General features: G+C 40.6%; 1 protein-coding gene across 1 annotated transcript in view; it reads left to right on the top strand.

Moving 5' to 3' along the window:
• Window positions 1–25,502, top strand: part of Acbd3 (acyl-CoA binding domain containing 3) — a 30,108-nt gene extending 4,606 nt beyond the window's left edge. Inside the window, exons 2-8 of the mRNA XM_085687619.2 lie at window positions 3,639–3,780; window positions 4,610–4,750; window positions 7,557–7,715; window positions 9,572–9,746; window positions 16,945–17,131; window positions 18,756–19,040; window positions 23,505–25,502. Of these exons, the coding sequence (XP_085543745.2) occupies window positions 3,639–3,780; window positions 4,610–4,750; window positions 7,557–7,715; window positions 9,572–9,746; window positions 16,945–17,131; window positions 18,756–19,040; window positions 23,505–23,716 (1,301 nt within the window). The 3' untranslated portion in view covers window positions 23,717–25,502. The remainder of the gene's footprint in view (window positions 1–3,638; window positions 3,781–4,609; window positions 4,751–7,556; window positions 7,716–9,571; window positions 9,747–16,944; window positions 17,132–18,755; window positions 19,041–23,504) is intronic.
• Window positions 25,503–25,771: the final 269 nt, after the last annotated feature.

Genomic DNA, 25,771 nt, shown 5'->3' with positions numbered 1-25,771 from the left:
TTTTTTTTTTTTAAGAGCAAATTGCTCTTAATTCAGTTTTAGCAAGATTAACCTGGTCTTTCTTAGCTTTTTATGTTAAGGTCCTAAAGAATTCCAAAGCTCTATGCTTCTCTGATGGAGTTAACTTGGGGAATTAGGTTTTGTTTTTGTTGAGTTATTCAGGGGCTAGATTTTTTTTTTTAGATATTTTAATGGCTGTATTACATTTGTCTAGTAGACTGGTTGCATTCATTTCTGATTTCACACTAGTGGTTGCCAGTAGTTATGTGCAGATGTTTACTAGATGTCAGGTGAAGGTTGTCTACACACTATTTTACCTACTCCTCCCATGAGACTTGCAGTTATCTGCAGAGCTTAGAAAGGAACCTGGCCCAGACCACTCCCATCATTCCCTCATAAGAAGCAAGGCTGGATCTTGGTATGGCTTCAGACAGGTCTTCCACTGCAGGAGGTAAAAATAGATAGGACCCTGCTTTCTGATAAAATACACTGAGGAAAATGATTCAAAAGGGCTGTCTAGTTACTTTGTCCCTTTAATAGTTTTTGGCATGAAAATATTAAGAACTAGTGGAAAGATCCAAGTTGGTTTTGTTTATTTTAGATTTATTTTATTTATATGTCTGTATGTATGTGTGCCTGGTACCTGCAGAGGTCAGATGAAGGCAGCAGATCCCCTGGAACTGGAGGTGCAGGTGGTTGTGAGCTGCCGTGTGGATGCTGAGAACCAAACTTGAGTCCTCTGGAAGCCATTTCTCCAGCCCCCAAGTTTGCTTTTAAAGCATTATCACCTTAAGGAAAGTTTTAAATGTATTAAAAGAGGTAAGTGTGAGTGAGGCTGGACAGATGGCATAGTAGTTAAGAGCACTTGTTGCTCTTGCAGAGGACCTGGGTTTGGTTCCCAGCACCTACATAGTGATTCTCAATCATCTAACTCCAGTTCCAGGGGATACAGTACCCTTTCGACCTTTGTCGGGTGTAAGGCACAAATGTGGTACGTACATACATACAGGCAAACACTAATACACAGTACATCTTTATTCTTATTTATTTATTTATTTTTGAGATAAGATCTCTATTATGTAGCTCTAGCTGTTCTGGAACTTGATATATAGTGACCTCAATTCATAGAGATCCACCTGTCTCTTCCTTTCCAGTGCTACACCTGGCAAAATTATAAATGTTCGTAACTGAAAAAATAAGTATGAGAACTCTCTGAATTTTTGAATTGCATTTCTGTTGTATTGAAATTTTGAATGAAAGACAAGTAAAATGGTTCAGCGGATGAAGGTGCTGCTGCCAGAGTTTTGTTACCTCTACACAGAACACACCATAGAAGAAAGGAACCAAGTCCCACAGGTTTTCCTCTGACAACCCCTCAACCCCCATAAATAAACATATGTTAAAAAAAAGTTTTGTTTTGTTTTGTTTTTTAAAGACAGGGTCTCTCTAGATAGCTCTGGCTGTCCTGGAACTCCCTATGTAAGCCAGATTGGCCTCAAACACAGAAATCTGCCTGCTTTTGCCTCCCAAGCTCTAGAATTAAAGGCATGTCCTGCCATACCCTGCTAAAATTTGTTTTATTTTGGAGACGGAGTCTTACTCTGTAGCCAAGGTTAGTTAAACTAACATTGCTACTGATTACGCCCAGTATGGGCAGAGAAGTGTGTGTGTGTGTGTGTGTGTGTGTGTGTGTGTGTGTGTGTGTGTGTATTCTTTTTCTGAGACAGGATTTCTCTGTAGCTTTGGAGCCTGTCCTGGAACAGCTCTTGTAGACCAGGCTGGCCTCCAACTCACAGAGATCTGCCTGCCTCTGTCTCCCGAGTGCTGGGATTAAAGGCATGTGCTTGCCTAAACACACAGAGATCCGCCTGCTTCTGCCTCTTACGTGCTGGGATTAAAGTCGTGCTCCAGCTCCATACCTGGCTGGAGATACAGTTTTAGTTCTAATCATCCTGACAGGCTTTGTTCAGTATACTTTTAGTGAGTCAATAGTGATTTAGCTGTAAAAGAAAAGCTTTGACCTTGAGCTGCTTTGGTGGAAATATGTGGTACCTGTGGGGCCTCTGTTCTCTGCACAGGTCAGATGAACTCTCCATATTGTCCTGTTTGAGGCTCATCTTACAGAGTCAGTGATGAGATGAAACTCTCGGGAGAGAGTGACTACATCAAGTGGGGACTCAGACCCCTACCACTGCTAACATAATGGTTGCTATAACTTGAAGTCAATGTTTATAGTTTTTATGAAGTAGGATTGACGAAGCCAAGGGTAACTAGCCTAGAAAATTGTCGTGGCATACATGGGGAGGTCAGGGGACAACTTGCAAGGATCATGTCTCTCCTTCCACCATGTCAAGGATTAAACTTGGGTCATCAGGCCTTGTGGTGGGGCCTAAAATTATCCTCTGCACCATTGCACCAGCCCCTGGTTTTTTGTTATTTTTTTTTTTAAGTTTATGTCATCTTGATATGGACTCCGCTGAACTATCAGGTTTTTTGGGTAGGGTTTCTCTGTGTAGTCGTGACTCTCCTAGAACTTTATAGACTGGGCTGGCCTCAAACTGGATCCACCTACCTCTGCCTCCCGAGTGCTGGGATTAAAGGCACGCACCACCACGTCTGGCTGTCTTCTTTCTTATTTTTTATATGGAAGCCTACCAGAGCCAATGATAAGGAAAAAGAATCACACAATTGGTATTAATAATAATGTACTATTAACTTCTGAAAGTGCAGTATAACCTTCATTTTATTGATGACTCAACTAAGAAATTAACTCATCCAATGGCTTAGAAATGTCTAAGAGTTAAACCCAGTCCATCTGATTCCAAAGCCCCTGCCAAAACATACCACCTCATTAGAGCGGTTATACTTTAAACATTCCCTTCTAAAGTATATAAAATTTGTTAATGCATGATCCTATTCAAAGTGATTCAAATGAGTTTTGTTTTTTGTTTTTAATCAATTTTAAAAATTATTTTTATCTGGGAGGCAGAAACAAACAAATCTCTTGAGTTCTAGCCAGCCTGGTTCTGCATGGTGAGTCCAGGCCAGCCAGTGCTACATAATGAAACCCTATTTCACAAACGAAGAAACAGCAATAAAAATAAGCTTTTGAACCAGATGGTGGTGGTGCACGCCTTTAAGTCTCAGCTCTCAGAGTGAGTTCCAGGACAGCAAAGGTTACACAGAAAAACCCTGTCTTGGGGGAACATTTAAAAATTATCATTGTATATTTTTTTAATGTATGGCTAAATGTTCAGATAATACTGTCTACATGCCTGTAAGTAGTTTGATAGATGTGTTTTTCTGTGGTAACTTTAGTATAAATGATAGTTGTTCAACAAAGAAATAAGTCAAACTAGGTGTGGTGGCATAAAGAACTAGAAACCACCCTGACTTAAGAGGAAAAAATAAAAGGAAAAAATGGAGAGGGAGAGGAAGAAGAGAAAATATTCTATAAAGGATTTCTGTTTTCGGCTCTGACTATTAAAATTCAGTAAAAAATAACAGTCTTAATATACTGCTTTTATCTGTTATAGGCAGTTACTGACTGTAGCAAACAAACCAGTGTCTTTCCAGTGCTGAAAATGGTGTATTTTGCCAGTACCAATTATTTTTTTTTTAAATTTGTTCTCTTTCAGTAAAAGATGGCAAGGCTTTTCATCCAACTTATGAAGAAAAACTGAAGTTTGTGGCGCTGCACAAGCAGGTTCTCTTGGGCCCATATAACCCAGACACTTGCCCTGAGGTTGGATTCTTTGATGTGTTGGGGAATGATAGGAGGTAACAAGTGTGTTCTTATTTAATAAATGTAATAATGATGTTAGAGGCATAATGTGAATTGCTTAAGGTGTAAATAGTTAGCTTAGCATTGCAACTGAAACATTCATTTCCCCATTAGTGGAAGAAGTTTACTAATCTGGTTATGAACATAATACAAGTACAGTTTTATCTAACACTTCCTAAATAATAATTAAAAACAGCAACTTTAAACACATACTACTGGGTCTGGAGAGATGGCTTAGCTGTTAATCAGCTGTTAAGAATCAAACCATCGCCGGATGGTGGTGGTACATGCTTTTAATCTTAGCACTTGGGAGGCAGAGGCAGGTGCATCTCTGTGAGTTCAAGGCCAACCTGGTCTACAAAACGAGTTCCAGGACGGCCAGGACTGTTATACAGAGACACCCTGTCTTGAAAAACAAAACAAAACAAAAAAATCAAAGCCATTTATAATTCCAGTTTTTGGGTATCTGATGCCCTCTTCCATCCTCCAAGGGCACATGCTATGATTCTCTTATCTAGACATACAGAAATTGTGCCACAAAATGGAGTAATTTTGTTTGATTCAAGCTAAAATATGTAAAGAAAATAAAATATGGATTGCTTTTTAACAAGTGTGAATAATCAAAGTCCTTTTATATTTTGAATTGTTTTGGCATCTTATTTAATATATCAGTATAGGTTTATTGAAACTTGACATTCTGAACTTTCTGATTCTAGTAAAAGCATATTTCATTTTAATTGTAGTTGAGTATTTTTCATATAGATTTAATTAAATAAGATTCTCATTTTCCTAAGGGAAGGTTACTGTTTCTTTTATTCTTTGCAGGAGAGAATGGGCAGCCCTGGGGAACACGTCCAAGGAGGATGCCATGGTAGAGTTTGTGAAGCTTCTAAATAGGTGTTGTCCTCTCTTTTCGGCCTATGTTGCTTCCCACAGGATAGAGAAGGAGGAAGAAGAGAAAAGAAGGTGATGTTATAGGGCGTGGTAGTGGGCCCTGTGCACTGATGCTTTTGCTTTGTTCTAGGTCCTCACTTACACTTCTTCTGGCAGTTTTTCAGCACTCTTGGTAGGAGCATATTTTTATATAAGTTTGAAGGAAGCAGGGTTGCTTCCTTCTGGTTGTGCCCTTAAAGTGAGCCTCCCATCTACAGCAGCATCTTTTGTTTTCCTTAGAGGCAGAGTGTTACTATGTAGGCCAAGCTAGCCCCCTGAGTGCTGGGATTACACATGTGTACTACCACCCCTGGCTGCCTTTGTCTTACTACAATAAGCTTTTTAACAAGCTCAACCATAAACCCATCCATTCCTTCCTCCCTTGTCTCTGGTCTGACATACTATTGCTTCTGTCTTCTTCCATGTCATGATTTTAAGCTGTGCTGCATGGAGGGCTTACACAGACATACGTGTTGCCTTTGGATCCTAGATGGCTTAGTAATTATTTCCAACTTTTGGAGTAGATGCTGCTGAGCTCACTGTTTATATGTCTGAGATTCTCTGTTGTTATTAGATCTTGGCTTGGCATGGTGGCACCCCACCGGTGCCTCCACCTCCCACCCCCGTTATTTTGAGGATTTTGTTTTACTACTTTGACCATCTTAATGTCCTCGGTAATGAAATCTGTACAATAAAGATTAGCGCTGATGTTCCTCAGATTGGTAGGCTTTAGAAACAGCTGGGTCTCTGATTCCCTACTCATCCTGAATTAGAAATATTGATTGAGGGGGTTGGAGAGAGATGGTTTAGTGGTTAACAGTGCTGACTGCTCTTCCAGAAGTCCTGGGTTCAATTTCCAACACCCATGTGGATGAGACTCAAAGCCATCTGTAATGTAACTCCAGTTCTACCCTCTCCTGGCTTCCGTGAGTGCCAGGCATGCAAGTGGTTCGCAGATGCACATTTAAGCAAAATACCCATATCCATAAAATAAAAATTAAACTAAAAAATTAAGAGAAAAATAGCCTGAGAATGAGAGAATTAAGTCCCTGTTTGATGGTCCTTGGCCTGTAATTCTGGTATTTGGAAGGCAGAGGCAGAAGATTACTCAAAATTCAAGACAAATCTGGTCTGCATAGCAAGTTCCAGGCCAGCTAGAGATACATAGTGGTGTGGGAGACCTCCTTACTACAACATAGTGACACCTTGCCTGAAATAGCAAACAAACCCAGTGATATAAATTGCATTTCTTAGATAGGTAACCAAAGTTAAGATACTTTGTACCCTAATGAAAATATTTAAATTTCAGGGTCTTTTTTTTTTTTTAAGGTGTATGTGTATTTTGCCTGTATTGACTATGTGTGTACAATGTCCTTAGAAGCCAGAAAGTAGCATCGTAGCACCTATAATTGGAGTAACAGACAGTTGTAAGCTGCCAAGTTGGGGTGGGTTTGAACTCTGGTTCTCTGAAGAGCAGCCATTAACCATTGACCCATCTCTCCAGACCCCAGTTTGACTCTCTTAAGATTTGTTGTTGGGAAGGAGGCTTGTTTCTTTCCCGGCCACCTGGCAGTTTAGAACCGAAATAATCACACAGAGATTATATTATATAAATCATTGCTTGGCCCATGAGCTCTATTTGCTCATTTACTAACTCTTACAGCTTAATTTAACCCATTTCCATTAACCTGTGCATCACCACAAGGTCGTGGCCTATCAGCAAAGTTTCAGCATGTCTGTCTCTAGTGGGGGCTCCATGGCTTCTTTCTTACTTCACCTCCTTTCTCTCAATCAATAATATTCACAGCATACAGAGGGGAATCCCAAACCATTTATTCTTAGGTTTAATTATGTGTGTGTATGTCTGGATATGTACACATGAGCACAGGTGCTCCCAGAAGACAGAAAAGGGCATCAGGTCCTCTGGAGCTAGAGGTGTGGGTGCTGAGAAACAAATCTGTTCTCTTAAAAAGCATTCTGTGTTCTTAACTGCAGAGCCACCTCTCTTGCCCTCCCCGCCTCATCACTTTTTATTTTTTGTTTTTTTTTTATTGTTTGTTTTTGTTTTTTTTTCTTTTTTTTCAAAGCAGGGTTTCTAAACTATGTTTAGCTCTGGTTGTCCTAGAATTCTCTGTACACCAGACTGGGCTCAAACTCAAAGATTGCCTTTCTCTGTCTCCCAAGTTCTGGGATTAAATGCACCATGGTCCAATCCCTTTTTTATTGTTGTTGTTGTTGTTGTTGCTTGTTTTTGCTTTGTTTTGTTTTTCTACACAGGGTTTCTCTGTTACTTTGGAGCCTGTCCTAGCACTCTCTCTGTAGACCAGGCTAGCCTTGAACTCACTGAGATCCACCTGCCTTTGCCTCCTAAGAGCTGGGAACCCAATTCCTTTTTAAAGAGAGGGTTTCACTGTGTATTTCTGGTTAGCTTAGAACTCCTGCCTCTGCCTCTGCAGTACTGAAAATCACCGTGCCAGGCTGACTTAATACTTAATGAAAATGAAATAGCACAGAAAGTTGATTTATATATTTTAGTACATTGTTGAATTAGATGTAACGCCTTTCAAAGTTGCGTTTTTTGATTCTTGCTTTTATTTGTTTTGTTATTAAAGACTATGAAAGTACCCAGCTAATAATTATTCTTGATGTAGTCATGTATGTTGTGAGATTGACTTCATTTTAAGTTTCTATCATATGGATGTTTGTGTTTGAATTTTTGATAGATTCCTATTCTCTGAACAGATTTTTGTCTTTATTTTTCACTGGGAAGTGAAATTTAAGTTATTTAAATATAAGATTCACTGTGCAGAGTTAATTCTCTTTGTTTTGTACCTTGTAGAAAGGCGGAGGAGGAGCGAAGGCAGCGTGAAGAGGAAGAACGAGAGCGTCTGCAAAAGGAAGAAGAGAGACGGAAGCGTGAAGAGGAGGAGAGGCTTAGACGGGAGGAAGAGGAGAGGAGGCGAATAGAAGAAGAAAGGCTTCGACTGGAACAGCAAAAGTGAGTTGTGTGTTTTAGAATGTTCTTGTGACTGTGTGCCTGGGAGGTAGACTCGTGTTAGCTCCTTTTCATTTTTAACAGTGACTCTTGATTTTTGTTTGTTTGGTTTTGGTTTTTCGAGACAGGGTTTCTCCTTATAGCTTTGGAATCTGTCCTGGATGATCTGTAGACCAGGCTGACCTCAAATTCCAAGAGATCCACCTGCCTCTGCCTCCTGAGTGCTGGGATTAAAGGCGTGTGCCTCCATCGCCTGGCTGTGACTTTTGTTTTATCAAAGAATAATGTGTTGAAGAAATTTGGGGTTCGCTTGTAAAACCTAGAGACTAGAAGCAGCAAGTGAGGTTGCTCAGCTGCTCTGTCTTGAGTCCAGGGTCTTGAAGTTCTCATAGTCTCTTGTCTTCTTAGTCTGTCTCTTCGTTTTCTCTGCTTTCTGCAGTTTCTGTTCTTTGTCTTTACAAGGCTGTCTTACCTGGGAATTTTTGTCATCTTGTGTGTGTGTGTGTGTATCTGAGAGGCTGGCTAGAATCTGAGGCCCAGTTAAAAATTCTGAGGACTTAGAGCCTAGCTAATCCATGTATATCAGATTGCTGTTCCCAGTCCCTATACAGGACATGGGAGCTGAAACTGCTTTATTCAGTAAAGGCTGAAAGCAGCTGTCTTAGAAAGGCCTGACTTTTCAAAGGGCAGGTGTAGATACAGAGAGGTAAACAAGCACGGGAGAGAAGGCCTAGGGATCCAGGGATACAGAAAAGTTAAGCCGGAAAACTTGAGATACATTGAGTTCTCTTCATGGTTTCTAGCTAACTTCTCAGAAAAACCTTCAATGGTAGCTAGCTTCAAAGTGATCTATGGCCTCATTCTACTTTGGAACAAAGTTTTGAATTTGGAATTGAATACCTTAGGTGGACCCAGTGCCATGCTTTAGTCAGTATCTGAAGTTTTTGCTTTATTTACCTGCTTATTTCTTAAATAGATTTGAGGTCTTTGGTAAGTGGTCACAAAACAGTTTTGAAACATGTAGTTTTCTCTGAAGAAAGTAAAGATAATTGTAATAATGATTTAGTAGAAATTGATGTGTCCAAACAAGGTGCACCACTGTTCAGCTGTGATCCCAGCACTTGAGAGGCTGAGGGAAGGTCAGCCCGGGCTCTGTATAATACGACCCCATGGAGAGAGGGAGGGAGGAAGAGAAAGATCACTAAACTAAGCAGCATGCCCTGCTGTTACTGTCTTCAGTGAGTCTTAATAAAGGCACCTTTAGGTCAGATGCTACAGACTGTTGGGTTGTCACTAGTTTTATTCATCCTTAACAGAGTCTATATTAGCTGACCTCCTGCCTTGTGCTGCTCTGGGCTGTTGAAGTAGGGAAACCATTACCAGAGTCAAACACCCATCCGTGCCCAAATGGCAGTCCGTCATCTCACATCATCATGGTGAATTGGTGCAGTCTCTGGAGCTAGACTAGCTAGATTTGAGTCCTGGCTCTCAAATCTAGCTGCAGCTGAGTCTTGAGCAATTGCTAAACAACCTCATAGTGTCATCAAAGACTACGTGTAAATGCTTTGAACATTGCGGATCACGTCAAAAGAGCACAGTAAGTGTTAATAATTAATGATGCTGTTGATGGTGGTGATGTGCTTGGTATTTATTCTCCATTCCAACTTTTCTGAAAAAACCTAAAAGTTAGAGGTCAGTTTTTTCCTTGAAAATTCTGTGCCTGGAGCACATGCTATTTGTTAAACGTTATTAGTTTAGTCTTTTTTTAAGTTATAAACTATAAGAATGAGCAGGACATTTTATTTCGTTATAAACAGTCTCCTGTTGTCAGACTGGCATGTATTTATTAATGTTTTTAGGCAGCAGATAATGGCAGCTTTAAACTCGCAGACTGCCGTGCAATTCCAGCAGTATGCAGCCCAGCAGTATCCAGGGAACTACGAGCAGCAGCAGATTCTCATCCGCCAGCTGCAGGAGCAGCACTATCAGCAGTACATGCAACAGTTGTATCAAGTTCAGCTTGCACAGCAACAGGTATGACAGCAGCTTTAGAGAAGGTGTTGTGTTTCCATGGAACCCGGTTTCTTTCCTATCAGTTGCAAATGAATTTTGCATTAGCTACCCTCTAAGGTATAAAGTAACTCTTCGGTTTATCTTTTAGGCAGTCTATTTAGCATTATACTGGCAGTCACAAGAGAAAATACAGGATCTTGAACCTCCAAGGATGTACTTTTATATTTTTATAGGATGTTTATGTTTATATTATTGTGTGAGAGTTGTCTAGGTCTAGTGTCATAACAATGAGTCTGGTATGGACTGAAGTAGTGCCCCTGAAACTGTAAGGGCTTGGGTAGCTAGCCCTAGTGTAAGAACATCCTTTAGGCAGAACATGCAGTGTCAAGGTCAGACAGCTTTAAGGGATTTACTTCCCTCCCATGAGTCCATAGGCTGGTTCTTCAAAACTGGGCCAGATCTATTATAACTCATGACAGCATATACTTCTCCAGCATTCCATTTCTAAATATTTGCTTCAACATTTAGAAAGCTTGGGTCGGAGAGATGGCTCCGCTGTTAAAGGCTCGGCTCACAACCATATAGAATGCAGTTTAAGTGAAAGACATGGTACTTGGATTCTGTCCTGACTCTGCCATTATCATTGGATTTTCTGACATGTTACTATTGCTCTGATTTCCTGCTTTTTCTCAAGTTCTGTGAATATAAGACACAAGAGCAAGGTTCCTGATCTCACAGGATTATAAAAGGAAGAGAATAACTAGGTCTGGTGGTACAAACCTGTAATACCAGTTACCCAGGTGACTGAGAGTTCAGACTAATCTGGGCAACTTTAGAAGGACCCTATTTCCAAGTGGAAAAGGGAGAGAGATGGAGGGGGCACCAGGGAGAGTAGGAAGGTAAATTAATTAACTTATAAATGCTTACCATATTGGGCCGTGACAGTTTTTGACAGACAAAATCAGCATACACACGTTATTAATTACATAATAATAAATATTATATAATAATATTTTTTAGGAAGATAAAATATTTTTAAATGAAATAACCTATCTCTCCTATTTTTAGAAATCATTGAGATGTTAAAAGGCCCTAAAGATTGTTTATAACCCATGAGAGGATCAGAAACATACTAAACCATAGTTTAATAAGCATTTTTTGAGAGATGCTTCTGCCTCTTCTATAGCCTGTTTCTACTTTAGTATTTTACCCTCCTCCCTCCCCCCAGTTTTTTTTTTTTTCCACTTAATAGGCAGTGAAATAATAGGTTTGCTGTTACATACTGTCCTGTTCATAGGCCACTATCACTTTATGTGGAGAAAGTCATTCTGGTAGGATAAATCCAAGAAATGGAATAATGGAATTAGAAGTCTCAGAGTTAGTATGATCAAACTCTAATTGGTTGCTTCTGGGAATAGATGGGTACAGTAGGCTACCTGAGAACTCAGTCTTACAGCTTCATATCCACGTAAGTTCTTTTTTTTTTTTTTTTAACAGTTACTAATGAATTTTACATAAGAGGGAGGAAGAAAGAATTTTACTCCTAAAGTGTGAACTTTGGTAAACTGCTGTGCTGGTGTCTGTTCTGCACCTTTCTGCTTTTGTTCTTAAGGCAGGGTCTTGTGTGGCTGAGACTGAGACACACTACCTCCCAGGTGCTGGGATTACAAAGCATGCACTGCCATACCCAGATCTTCCTGTGCTTTTTAAAACTTTTCCCAAAGCATTGAGAGAGAGAGAGAGAGAGCGAGAGAGCGCGCGCGCGCGGGAGAGAGCGCTATGTAAATAATTGCAGCCTACTCTGTGTATTAGATAAGAGTCCTGGGCAGTAGAATCCAGAAAAGGAAGTTTATTGATTTTACTGTAGAGTTTCAAGAAATGATTTCAAGAATGTCTTCTACCATCATGTAATGTTTTGAATGTGCTGACTTGTTTTGATTGTATTTATTTGTGATAGCTGGTGCTTTTTTTTTTTTAAACTAACCTTAGAAGTGATTTAGAGTCTAAGCCTTAGAGTATATTTTAATATCTTGTGTTTTGACTGGGTGATGGTATCATATATCTTTTATTTCAGCACTTAGAAGGCAGAGGCAGGTGGATCTCTGTGAGTTTGAGGCTAGCCTGGTCTACAAGAGCTAATTCCAAGACAGCCAAGGATACACAGAGAATCTCTGTCTTGAAAACCAAACACACAAAGAAATATATCGTGTTTTATATAGCAGCAGAAAGAGATGTTTTTCCTTAGAAATGATTTCTTATATGAATTACCTGCATAGATAGGTCAACATGCATGTCTCTCTTGGTAATCTTGTAAATGTATGATTTAATATTTCTGTTAAAAGAGTAGCATCAATCCTTGGCATTCTGGCAGAGGCTAAGTGTTTACAAAGTCCTTATGCTGTCACCTGCTTTGTCCTTGACCTGACGAAGGCTGTGGGAGTAAGAAGAGACCCACATCAGTAATGTAAAGCTGGGATTGAGTGCTGTGCTCTCAGATGGAGGCACTCCAGCAGCAGCATGGAAATTCAGTGCATTTCTCATCCACAGCAAAGTCAGCACCAGTCATTCAGGACTTCTCCCCATATATCCCCAAATGCCAATGAGTAGTTGTAGGGGAAAATTTTATATTTTCACAGTGCAGTATACCACAGCATTAAAAACAAATACCCTTATTTGTGCCCCTAATAGATAGGCCTTACAAAATTAGCATTGAGGGGCCAGACATGATGTGTGGCTTTAAACCCAGCACTTGAGAGACAGAGGCAGGTGAATCTTTCTCTTGAGTTTCAGGCTAGCCAAGGTTGCATAGTGTGACCCTGTCTTTTTAATAAAAATAAATACATTTATTTTAGGGAAAGTTTTGGGTTTTTTTTTTTTTTTTTTTTTTTTTTTTGAGATAGGGTTTTTCAGTGTAGCCCTGACTGTCCTGGAACTAGCTCTGTAGACCAGGCTGGCCTCGAACTTGCAGAGATCCACCTGCCTCTGTCTCCCAAGTACTGAGATCAAGGGCCTATGCCACCATTGCCCAGCTTCTTTAAGGAAAAGGTAGACTTTTTCTTAAAGTACAAATTATACAATGAGATGTGTGTGTGTGTGTGTGTGTGCGCGCGCACGCATGTGTGTGCGGTTTTAAAGTAGGCAAAGCATATCTATAAAGTCTGAAAATACTGTTGGAGGAGGTGTCTAGAGGAAGGAACTAGAGGGGTATAAATACCTTGGGTATAAATAATTTCTCATTTTGGATGATGGTTAAATAGATATGTTTGATATATGAAAGTTGATTGAGCTTTAAATTTATGATTTGCACACTTCTAATTGAAATTGGGTCTCATGTAGCCTAGGCTTGCCTCAAATTTACTGTGCAGCCAAGACTGACATTGAACATCTTACCGTTCTTCCTCCACATCTTAGTTTTGGGATTACAGGCTTAGATCACCATACTTGTGGTGGAGAGTGAGTGCAGGATTGTGTGCATGCTAGTAGTCACTGTGTTTGTACATCTTTCTGCATGTATATTATGATGCACGTTTAAGTTCCTCAAAAAGTTAGTAGCAGGTTAGAGGAATGGCTCACTGGATAAGAGCATGTACTGATTTTGTAGTTCCCAACCCCTAGATCAGGTGGCTCACAAACTGCCTATAACTCCAGATTCAGCAGATCCAGTACCCTGTCTTGACTTCTGCAGGCATCCAGACTACATGTGTATACTCACATACCTATATAGTTAAAAAGGAAATAAATCTTTTTTTAAAGACACAATTTACTTATTAGGGTGTTTTGTTTTGTTTTGTTTTTGAGATAGTGTTTCTCTGTGTAACCCTAGATCTCCTGGAACTCAGTCTGTAAACCAGGCTGGCCTGGAACTCAGAGATTCTCCTACTTTGCTTCCTGAATACTGGGACTAAAGACATGTGCCCAACTAACTCTCCATTCTGATTCAGGACATTTAAAAAATATATGTTATTTATTTTATGTGTATAGGATAGGGTTACACTTGCCATAGTATGCATATAGACATCAGAGAAGAACCTGCTGGAGCCAGTTTTCTCCTTCTATCATGTGGGTTCCAGAGTTCAGACTTAGGTCAGCCAGTTGGGTAGCAAACACCCTTATTTGTTACCCTAGATTTGTTCCTGTTGCTGTGATAAAATACCCTGAGAAAATTTAATTGAGAGAGCAGGGGCTTGTTTTAGCTCACAATTCCCTTTGGGAAAGTCACAGCGACAGGAGCTGGAGGCGGCTGGGCATGCCACCTCCACAGTCAAGAGCAGGAGCAGTGAGTGCATCGTTATTGCTTTCAGGGCTAGAGAGGTGACTCAGCAGTTAAGAGCATTGGAAGCTCTTCCTGTGGTCTTGAGTTCAATTCCCAACAACCACATGGTGGCTCACAACCATCTATAATGAGATCTGATGCCTTCTTCTGGTATGCATGTGTACATGCAGATAGAGCACTGTATACATAAAATAATAATTAATCTTAAAAAAAATAAAAGAATGTTGCTTTCTGCTGGGTTTTTCAACTCACACCGTTCAGGACCCTGCCTCAGGAGTAGTGCTGCCCACAATGGGCTGGGTCACATCAACTGATGAAATAAAGACAGCTTCTCACAGACATTCCCACAGCCCAATCTGATATAAGCAGTGTTTTGTTGAGACTTTATTCCTAGCAGATTCTAGATTGTTGTATGGTGAATCAGCTTTCCAGCCCTCAGTAAACAATTTTTTTCTGGAAGATTTATTTATTTTATGTGTATGGGTGTTTTACCTGAATGTATGTCTATGCGTATATACATTCCTGCTTCCTGCATAGGCCAGAAGAGGTCATAAGAACCCTGAAACTTAAGTTGTGGATGGTTGCAAGCCCTGTGTGAATGCTGAGAACTGAACCTAGGTCTTTTCTAAGAGTAGTCAACGCTGTTAGCCACTGTACCATCTCTCCAGCTTTTACGATCTAATACATACTAGTTTAATAGTCCACATGCTGAGGAGTGACAGCAGTAAAGTAGGTGTCTTTGTTCTCCATAGTTCAGAAAACTTTGTGCAATAAAAACACTGCAATTTATAGCATAAAATAATCTTGGATTTGAGCCAAGGTGTATGAGGCAGCGTTCATTGGTATTGTGTGTCAAGGCAACCATGGGCAAGAGTGTATGTGTTGTGTATTCAGAACCAAGGCTGTGTGGAAGTTGTCTTGATGCAGAGGAGTTGAGCACTGTCGGAAACACCTTGGATTTATTATACTTTGATTTGGAATGAATTTGTAGTCCTTGTGCGTTCGGAAACCTTGTACTCTTGCCAGATTTTTTCAGTTATGTGGCCCCATTATGGGTTTGTAACACAGTTTAAAAAGCTGAGTTCTAGGCAAGTGCTGTACCACGGAGATCTATCTTCTCAGCCTTCTTTATACCTTAAAGACAGGGTCTCACTAAAGTGCCGTGCAGGCATAGAACTTATTCAGTATCTCAGCCTGTTCGTGAACTTGCAATCTTCCTGCGTCAACGTTCTGAGTATCTGGAGTTAATGACCCATGCCATGGCCTAGCAAATTTCTTTTCTTTGTGCTTTCTCTTTCCCTGCCTTGATATGTAGATCAGTCTAGCTTCAAGCTCAAGGAGGCTTCATTCTCCTATGTGCTGGGATTTTTACATGTACTACTGTACCTAGGCTAGTATAAAATATTAAGTGAGTAAATACTTTGACCTCTAACTTCATTATTGTAACCCTTCTTACTTTTTTTTTTTTTCCCCTTGAGACAGGGTTTCTCTGTAGTTTTGGAGCCTGTCCTGGAACTAGCATTTGTAGATCAGGCTGGCCTTGAACTCACAAAGATCCACCTGTCTCTGCCTCCCAAGTGCTGGGATTAAAGGCATGTGCCACCACCGCCCGGCTCCCTTCATTATTTTAGACCTGTGTTTTTTGCAGTGTGATTGACAGTTTTATTAAATTTTAGTTAGAGCCTGAGGGTATGATTCAGTGAATGAGCAGAGCACCTGCTGAAGCTAATAGTACTGGGTTTGGTCTCTTAAAACCCTAAAATCTAAATTTAAAAAAAAATTAAATTTGTGTTCATGCTCTTTCTGTGAATATTTATTTTCACCCTTATTAGAATAGTTGTCCATATATGAGGGTTAGTTTGTTGCTGTAGACAGCTGTCGTATTCAGCAATTACACAGCTTCTGTCTCTGAATCTTCTGTGGTCGTTTGTTTCTTTGAAGTATGATTTTCCTAATTTTAATTTTCAGTAGTTGAAAGTGGGGCGGTTCAGTGGTTGGTTTGTTGTTGCTACTGCTGCTGCTATTGTTGCTTTCCACTTCAGCCTGACTGCTGTGCTGGGTACAGGCGTTCTTAGCGTGCCCAGTTTTGTAGTTTGAAAGACAGGGTTTCAGTTTATAGCCCTGGTTGGCCTGGCATTCCCTATGTAGACTAGGCTAGCCTCAAACTCACAGAGATCTGCCTGAGTGTTGGGGTTAATGACATGTGCCATTATGCACTGTGTATAGTTGAATTTAAAAAGAAAGAGGGAGGGGGACTGGAGAGATGGCTCAGTGGTTAAGAGCACTGGCTGCTCTTCCAGAGGTCCTGAGTTCAATACCCAGCCACCACATGGTGCCCTCTTCTGGCCTGCAGGCATACATGTAGGCAGAGCACTGTATATATAATTAATAAATAAATCCAAGGAAGGAAAGGAGAGTTTCCTTAAAACTACGCAGTTTTAAGTGTATACACACACACACACACACACACACACATCACTGTTGGGCATGGTGGCATATGCCCTTAATCTCAACACTCAGGAGGCAGTGGCATGTTACTATACTAAATTTTGCCTTTAGTAATTTTGTTTTTTTGGTTTTGGTTTTTCGAGACAGGGTTTCTCTGTCGCTTTGGAGCCTGTCCTGGAACTAGCTCTTGTAGACCAGGCTGGCCTCGAACTCACAGAGATCAGCCTGCCTCTGCCTCCCGAGTGCTGGGATTAAAGGCATGCGCCACCACCGCCCGGCTGCCTTTAGTAATTTTATCTGTGATTGATAGTTTAATCATGTTTAGATATCAGTTGGTATTATACTAATATTTATTATAGATATGATAAAAACTGGCAAAAGTTGATTAGTAATTTCTTAGAATGCTTTAGTGTAGAGCAAATGTATGACATCAGACTTCATGTCGAGGCAAATGTTAGCCTTTCTGATGAGAGTATTTTAATTTTTTCTCAATTTTAGGCAGCATTACAGAAGCAGCAGGAAGTAGCAGTGGCTGGGGCTTCATTACCTGCATCGTCAAAAGCGAATGCAGCTGGAGCCGGTGATATGATGTCAGTTAATGGACAGACCAAAACCCACACTGTCAGTTCTGAGAAAGAAATTGAGCCAGAAGTGGCAGAAGAAGCCTTGGAAAATGGACCAAAAGGTATAGTTTAGCATATGTGTTTGTCCATCAGATGTTATTCCCTAGACCTCATGGAAAGCAGAAATCAGGAAGAGAGGCTGACTAGCTTTTGAGAGCACTTAATGTGTATGAGAGTCCAAATCTGAATCTGATGCTTCTGTTGACATAGACAGAAGATCAGGGCTTGGGATAGATGATAGTTGCTTAACACTCACAAAGCCCTGGGTTCAGTTTGAAGCTCCACATAAAACTGGGTGTGACGGTACATGCCTGTCATCCTGGCAGAGATCTGTTGCTGTAGACATCTGTCATATTCACCAGTTACAGCTTCCATTTTTGTGAATATTCTGTGACCATTCGTTTCCTTGAAGTAAAATTTTTTTCTGATTTTAATTTTAAGCAGGTGAGGGTGGGAGAGATTCAAATGTTTTGTTTTGGTTCGTTTTTTCACTTCAGCCTCTGAGTGCCGTGCTGGGTATAAGCATAGTTAGACAAGGAAGATTTCTGAAACCCATTCTGCTCTTCCTTGACCTTTTAGAACAAGTAACAGAGAAACAGCTTTGAGAAAGACCTTCTTTGGTCTTACCAAGAGTTTATACCAGTATTTGTTTCACCTGGTTTATTTATTCTGTGTATGTGTGTGTATACAATGAGGTCAGAAGAGAACTTAGAAATTTTTGTTCTCTCTCTCTGCCATGTGGAGTCTGATGAATAACCTAAAGTTACCAAGTTTGGTGGCAAGTATCTATACCTGCTCAAGCATCTCATTGGACTTTGTTTGTTTTGGTTTGGTTTCTGAGACAGGCTCACTGTGTAGCCCTGGCTGGCCTCCAGCTCAGAGAGATGTGTCTACCTGTGCCGCAAAGTTGGTGTTGGGATTGAAGGCATGCGCCACCACAATTACTGTTTTGAGACAGCTCAGGGTGGCCTTAAACTCACTACGTAGCTGGAGATGACTTTGAACTCCAGATCCTAGTTTATGAAGTGCTAGTGATTGAACCCAGGGATTTGTGAGTACCAGGCAAGCACTCTCAATTGAGCTACATCCCCAGCCCTCCCAGTGTTTACAAATGGAAGGAAATCTTTTTGTTAGTAAATTTGACTAACTTAACTGGAAAGCCTGCTGAGTCCTGCAGTACACATGAGTATTGCTCAGTAACAAAACGTTTGTCCTTTCCGGGTGGTTCTGAGATTGTCCAGGATTTTCTCTTTCTCATAGGCTCTTTTCAGAAATGCCCTTAGAGCCTCAGGATGCTCAGAAACTAAGACTTTTCAACAGATAGACTGAAATGAAAGTAGAATGTTAAGCCAGGCCGTGGTGGCGCATGCCTTTAATCCCAGCTGAAGCAAGTAGATCTCTGTGAGTTCAAGGCCAGCCTAGTCTACTGAGCAAGTTCCAGAACAGGCTCCAAAGCTACACAGAGAAACCCTGTCTCAGGGTGTGAGGGAGTAGACTGTTAGGAAAACATACTTATAAGGTATGATAACCTCTGAGTACCTGTTGGGTCCCATAATAACCTGAGAGACTTTTCTATTTCCCTCCATCCTTGGTTGAGCTGTGTGCCATTGGTGTCAGAACACAGGTAGCCCTATGCAGATGTAAGAACATTTTCTCTTCAGCTTTTGTAAATCCTGTTGCCTTTAGAATCTCTTCCAGTGATTGCCGCTCCATCCATGTGGACAAGACCACAGATCAAAGACTTCAAAGAGAAGATTCGGCAGGATGCAGATTCTGTGATTACAGTACGCCGAGGAGAAGTGGTCACTGTTCGAGTCCCCACTCATGAAGAAGGATCATACCTCTTCTGGGAATTTGCTACAGACAGTTATGACATTGGGTTTGGGGTTTATTTTGAATGGACAGACTCTCCAAATGCTGCCGTCAGTGTGCATGTCAGCGAGTCCAGTGACGATGATGAGGAGGAAGAAGGTAGGGCTTTGTCCATATGCAGTAGCTACTGAGTATACTTCCTGCCGAATACTTCAGGATGGGGATGTTCCATTCAGTAGTGGGATATTCACTGAAAGACCAGTCTCTCACGAAGAAGGCTCTGAGCATGAATTTCTCTAAATGCTAGGAAAATCTGTTTGGCAGTTTGTTATTTTACTACTTTCTGGGTAGTGTTTTACTTACAGCCTTTATGCATTGACAAGCTGAATGTATGAAATCATTTTGAGATTTGTTGTATATTTTGTTTAAAACAGGATCTTGCTTTGTTGCCCGAGTTGTTCTTGAATTGGTGGTCTCAACCATTCCTCTGCCTCAGCATTCCCAGTAGCTGGGACTCCGCCAGTGGAATGCCGCCATGCCCCATTTTGAAAATATTTGAAAGACCACGTAAGAATTCTTGTCAACAAAGGAATTTATTTGAATTTATTTTTTGATAATAGCATTTTTGTTTGTTTTAGAGACAGGTCCTCCCATTTTAGTCCCAAGTGCTGAGATTATAGGCGTGAGCAACCACAGCTGGCTTTTCCTCTCCTGTGTTTCCTTTTTTGTTTGTTTTGAGAAGGGGTGAGACAGGGTTCCACACAGCCAGCACTGACTTAGTTACTCTGTAGTCAAGGATGGCCTTGAACTTCCCAAACTCTGGGTAGAACAGTTGTGAGTAAAGAAAACTCAGCTGAGTGCCCCCTTACGCACACTTCAGCTGCTCTTCCCTCTGGAAACACTGTCACAAGAGTGACTTCTTGTTTCGTCTCAGTAGACAGAACTGGGAGTTTTGAAAGACCTTAGTGACCATCTTGGTTTAAGAAATAAGTTAAATGATGGATTGATCTTTGAAAAGCTGCTCTCCTTAATTTTGTTAGCTGGAAAAGCCAGGACATGTAACATACAAGACAAGTAAGCATGTCCTTTTGACCAGATGTAGATGGACACAGGGACTGTAATGCCCAGCCCGTGAGAGTGGAAGATCTCTGGTTCCATCTCTCAAGACTATCTGATCTGTTGGGTGACTCGGGAGTAGTCCTTGTTCTCGTTAAGAGTACTGTAGTGTTTCATGACAGTTGTATTAAAATTGGTTTGAAACTATTCGTGGAAGTACATGGAATGGACATGAGTCCATATGACTTTAAAAATAGATCATTCTTGGGGCTGGAGAGTTGGCTTAGCGGTGAAGAGCCCTGACTTCTTTCACAGAGGATCCAAGTTCAAGGTTCAAGCTTAACAGCTCACAACTGTCTGTAACTCCAATACCAGGGGATCCCACACATTCACACAGACATACATGCAAGCAAAACACCAGTGCACATAAAATAAAAATTAATTAATTAATTAAAATAGACTGCTCTTAATCACATTGCACACTTTGACACCATTGAGGTCACATATGGGAACATATAGAGCAGTTAGACCATAAGCATTTCTTGAAAGTCATTTATTACATAGTTTAACAATTTATACTAGTCAGTCTGTTTTGTTCTGTACCATTTTCTGTATGAACCCTAAGAGTGTCCCAGGAAATTCTGTACCTCCTTCAGACTGACAGTTATCCCAGAAGATTCAAGTCTTTATTTATATCACAGGTCCAGGTTTGACCTGGTGAATATCAAAGCATTTGCTGCTTTGTCTTGGTTTTTTGTTTGTTTGTTTGTTTTTTGTTTTGTTTGTTTGTTTTTGTTTTTAAGGCTAGGTGTCACCATGTTGCCCTGGTTACTCTAGAACTCATCATGTAAAGCAGGCTGGCCTCGAACTCAAAGAAATGTGCACCACCTCTACCTTGGCATTATGTTGTTTCTAAGATTTTTTTTTTAAGCCGGGCAGTGGTGGCGCACACCTTTAATCCCAGCACCCGAGAGGCAGAGGCAGGCGAGAGGCAGAGGCAGGCGGGTCTCTGTAAGTTCAGTCTACAAGAGCTAGTTCCAGAACAGGCTCCAAAGCTACAGAGAAACCCTGTCTTGAAAAGCCTTTTTTTTTTTTTCTTTTAAATAAGGCAGTAGTGGCCCATACCTTTAATTCCAGCATTCAGGGGACAGAGGCAGGCAGATTTCTGTGAGTTTGAGACCAAACTGGTCTACAGAGTTAGTTCCAGGACAACCAGGGCTACACAGAGAAACCCTGTCTCAAAGAAACAAAAATAATAATAAAATAACAAAAATTAAAGATACAGCACTCATAAAGGAGACCCAAATAAAATTTGCTTTACCACAGCAATGCCTTCGATTAAATGTCTTTTATGTTGGGCTGGAAAGAAAGCTCAGTGTTTAAGATTTTTGGGTCTAGTGAGTTGGAGGCCAGCCTGGTCTACAGAGTGAATTCCAGGACAGCCAGGGCTACATGGAGAAACCATATCTCAACACCCCCCCCCCAAAGAAAAAGAAAAAACAAGAGTTTGAGTTTTTCTGAAAGAGTTTTGTGACCACTGTATAAGAGTCTCGCTGAGGGGTATTTTCAGTGGTAGGGCTTGTGTTCCGTGTGAACAAGTCCCCAGCACTGCAGAAACCATAGTGGAAAAGAGACAAAGTCTTTTCTTGGCTCTGGCCAGATGTGATTGCTCTCACTGTAATCTCAGCACTGAGGAAACTGAGGTTGGAAGATCATTCATTATATGTTTGAGGCTAGCTTGGGCTATATAGTGATTCTAGTTCTGCCTGGGCTAAAAGAGACTATGTCTCACAAAGCTAAGGAGAAAGGGCTGGAGAGATGGCATTAACAGCATTCCCTTTTGCAGAGAACTCAGGCTTGACCCCAGCGTCCACATGGTTGTTTAAAAGTGCTCATAACTCTAGTTCCAGAAGAACCAGTGTCCTCTTCTGTCCTCTGTGGGTGCCAGGCTTGCATGCTCTGTACATATATACATACAGGTCAAAAGTCTGTGCATAAAATAAATAATATTTTTTAAAACGTAAGAAGGAAGAAAATAAAATTGCTCTGGGGTTTCGTGGTTGATGTTCTTTTCCTTTGCCCATTAGAGATTTTTTAAAAAGAAAATTACTTCCTACTTTCTGTTCTGAACCCCTAGCTGATAAGTTTGGGAACTATTGACATTGGGACAGTAACTGGTTAAAGGGCTGGCGTAATGGGTGGCTCAGGCACTTCCTGCTCTTGCAGAGGGCTCAGGTTCAGTTCCCAACACTGATGTGGCTCAGAACTGCCTGCAGCTTCAATTTCAGGGATTCTGACACCACCTTCTGGCCTCACACACCTGCTTATATATGGTACACATTCTGACAAGCAGGGCACGTATACATAAATAAAAATTGAAATATAAGGAAATTTTAAGATTAGATAAGTAACTAGTAGAGGCCTGTCTGGTCTTCAGAGCGAGTTCCAGCAAAGGCTCCAAAGCTACACAGAGAAACCCTGTCTCAAAAATCAAACAACCAACCAAACTGGTAAAAGATAGTTGAAATCCCTGGCCTTAGCTCTACTTTGTGTCCCCCAAAGAGAAAGTGGCATTGCCTACCCGTATACCATTCCTGGAACTCACTTTGTAGACCAGGCCTGCCTCAGTTTCCCTTGTGCTGGAATTACAGATATGAGTCACTATGTCTGGGTCTCCTGCCCTTTTTTTTCAGCTTTTATTTTATTTTTGTTTATTATTTATTTGTTATGTATGTAGTGTTTTGCCAGCATGTATTCCTGCATGCTAGAAGAGGGCACCAGATTTTATTAGAGATGGTTGTGAGCCACCATGTGGTTACTGGGAATTGAACTTAAGACCTCTGGAAGAGCAGCCAGTGTTCTTAACAGCTAAACCATCTCTCCAGCCCCCAATGTATTTATCTTAACCATTATTGATAATGGTGTTGGTAAATTTGTATTTATTCATGTTATAACCTAGTAGTCTTTTGTCTTCTGTACTGGCGTGCTCTTGATCTATTTTCCTTGAGGTTGTTTATATTTAATATTTTAGACTGAGACAGTTTGGCATAATTACCTCATTCTTACAAGATGTGTTTCTTCCCTAATCTGATATTATAGCCCAGACAGCTATTAGCAGTGACAGTCTGCTCAGAGCTGATATTTTATCCCCTTGTATCATCTCTGTGTTAAACCGCTCTCTGAACCCTTCTCTACCAGAGAGTTCTATATGAAGATAATACAGAAACAGTAGTCTGCCTAGCTCATTGTGAAAGAATTGGCAGAGCATTGTCTGGTGCTGCATGCGCACGCTGGTTTTATATAAGTAGGAGTTCGGACTCGGATGGCTATGGAATAGGAACAGTAAGGCTGGGAAATGTGAACAGTAGTAACCAAAGGGCTGGGGTACAGGTTGTCACTACCCTGGATTCCCAGAGCCCAGCAGCTGTACACAGTGGAGGTCAGAGCTGGAGACTGACTTAAGTCCTAGTGGCCAATTTCTCAGAGAATGTGGTTTCATACTTGATGAGTGAGGTGATTTTCCTGAGTCTGTCGTTTGACTTGTGTCTTTTTCTCACTCTCTCACAGAAAATGTTACTTCTGAAGAGAAAGCCAAAAAGAATGCCAACAAACCTCTGCTGGATGAGATTGTGCCTGTGTACCGGCGGGACTGTCATGAGGAAGTGTATGCAGGCAGCCACCAATATCCAGGGAGGGGAGTCTATCTCCTCAAGTTTGATAACTCCTACTCTTTGTGGAGGTCCAAGTCAGTCTACTACAGAGTCTATTATACTAGATAAAGCAGATGTTACAGAGCCTGGAGTCTAAGATTGGGCAGAAGATGACATTTAGATTCTTTTGACTTTTGTGTGGCATTGGAGTCGGTGTTTACCCTCTTGATCTTGTTGCGATGGTTTATGAACTCTTGCCGGGAACCAGGATTTCCTGAGACTCTTTAGCATTGACGCTGTGAGGTTAAAAGCGGCTCTGAAGACTCATCTAGGCCTTGGGTGTTGACCAGCAGAGAGGTGAATACTCAGTCTCCACAATAAATGGCCTAGCGTCGACCAGATCTGGCTGCTGGTTAGTCCTTTGCTGTCAGCTCTGTGTTCTCCCAGAGCCCACAGTTACAGCTCTGTTGGGATTGCTTCTCTTGTAGTCTACATCAGCTTTGACTGAATGAAGCTCAACAACGTGAAACTTTAAAACTCAAGACTTCACAGATTATAGTAGAAAAAGAAATGGCCTCAACTTGGTCTTACCTGAGTGACCCAGGTTATTTTTGCTTTCTATACAGCTGTTTAATTAGTTATGTTACAGAGAATTATTTTCTGAGAATCTTAAACTTAGAACATTCAAACTCAGTAGGTAATTGACATGTAAAGACAGATAAACACCTCAGTATCCTTCTATACCAGGTCCCTCAGACTCTCAGGCCTTTTCTTCCATTTGCTATTCACACTACTGGTAACACAACTAGTTAATTTTGTTTTGATACAGCTTTATGAAACATCTCAAATTGAAATGTTTTCTGTAAAAAACATACAGCCAGGAGTTTTATGAACCCAAATTGACACCTACTGAATTAAAATATGCAAAATCACTTTAATGCAATTCAGCATTTGAGGAGTACCATTGCATTAATAGAAAATCACTGCCAGGGACAGTTCAGATTTCTTTCTATTTATTATTAGGGCACAAATTTCACGATCCCAGTTTGGAATTACACACTAGAGAAAATGGAAAATGCATAGCCTGTGCTTAAATGTTAGAGCTTTAATCTGTGTTATATCTTACTGGTGGGGAAAGGTACGTCTTTGGTTTTCTTAGGAAAAGAAGTCCACATTTATTATTTCCAATTTGTGAAAGTGGTTAAGTACCCAGAGGGAAGGCGGTGTAGATAGGTAGTGGCAAAGAAGTGTCTGCCTTGCGTCATTTGTCACAAAAAAAGAAACCTTAGGTTTAATTTTAACATCACAGACCACTTCCACCACGATCCTGTTGGCTAGCCGCAGTGTTCACAGTTCACTACATTCAGGATATTTGAGGTTTTCATATGCTGCATTTCTTTGTTTTTAATACCTGGTTTTATAGGTATTTAATTCTGTTCTCTTTTGGTTGTTAAGAAACTGGATTGTTTTCTCCTAACCAGTGCTTAATCTGTGTTTTTGGATTTTGATTTGGAAGTAGTCAAATGTCTATGCTGTTACATCCAGAATATTCATTAGGCTGCCCCACAGCTCTTATGTATATATAGAAACCACAGAGTTAGGATTTTTTTAAATGAAAAAGTACTGTATTTAAAATGTAAAATAAACTTTTAAAAAGCAGGCACTAATATATATTTCTTTCAGCCTTTGATTACAATTTTGTCCTTGCACATGTTAAGATAAATTATCTTCTAAAAATATTGTTCTTGGGAGCAGTGTATATCACTTTACGTAGCAGTTTCTGTCACGTGTTCATATCCGAACAGTTGGTTCTAAACTTTTTTATCGCCTTTGGCTGTTGATTAGTACCGTATAAGTGCGATTTCAAAAGATCTTGAAAGTAATATATTTAATCAATTAAAATGTTTATCTGTAACTTGTTGATGTTTCTATTCCCTGAAGCATTTAACTGTCTCTTTTCAGTCAGATAAAATAAGAAGAAATGCCTTAGATGCTTTTTTCTGTTTAACGAGTTGAAAAATACCAAACTCTTTCTGATTAGCTGGTTTTCCCTGTGAGTTATAATAGATTTTAAATTGTCCAGACTTGACAAGTCATGTTGGAATTTCAGCCTGCAGATGACCAGGTTATAAAGTTACTTTCCAGAGCTGCCCTGTGTGACCTTTGCTGTGGCATGGGGTGATG

This window comes from Myodes glareolus, chromosome 5, assembly GCF_982192425.1.
Source record: "Myodes glareolus chromosome 5, mMyoGla1.1, whole genome shotgun sequence".
Classification (NCBI taxonomy): Eukaryota; Metazoa; Chordata; class Mammalia; order Rodentia; family Cricetidae; genus Myodes; species Myodes glareolus.
This window is presented reverse-complemented; position numbering and strand designations above follow the sequence as displayed.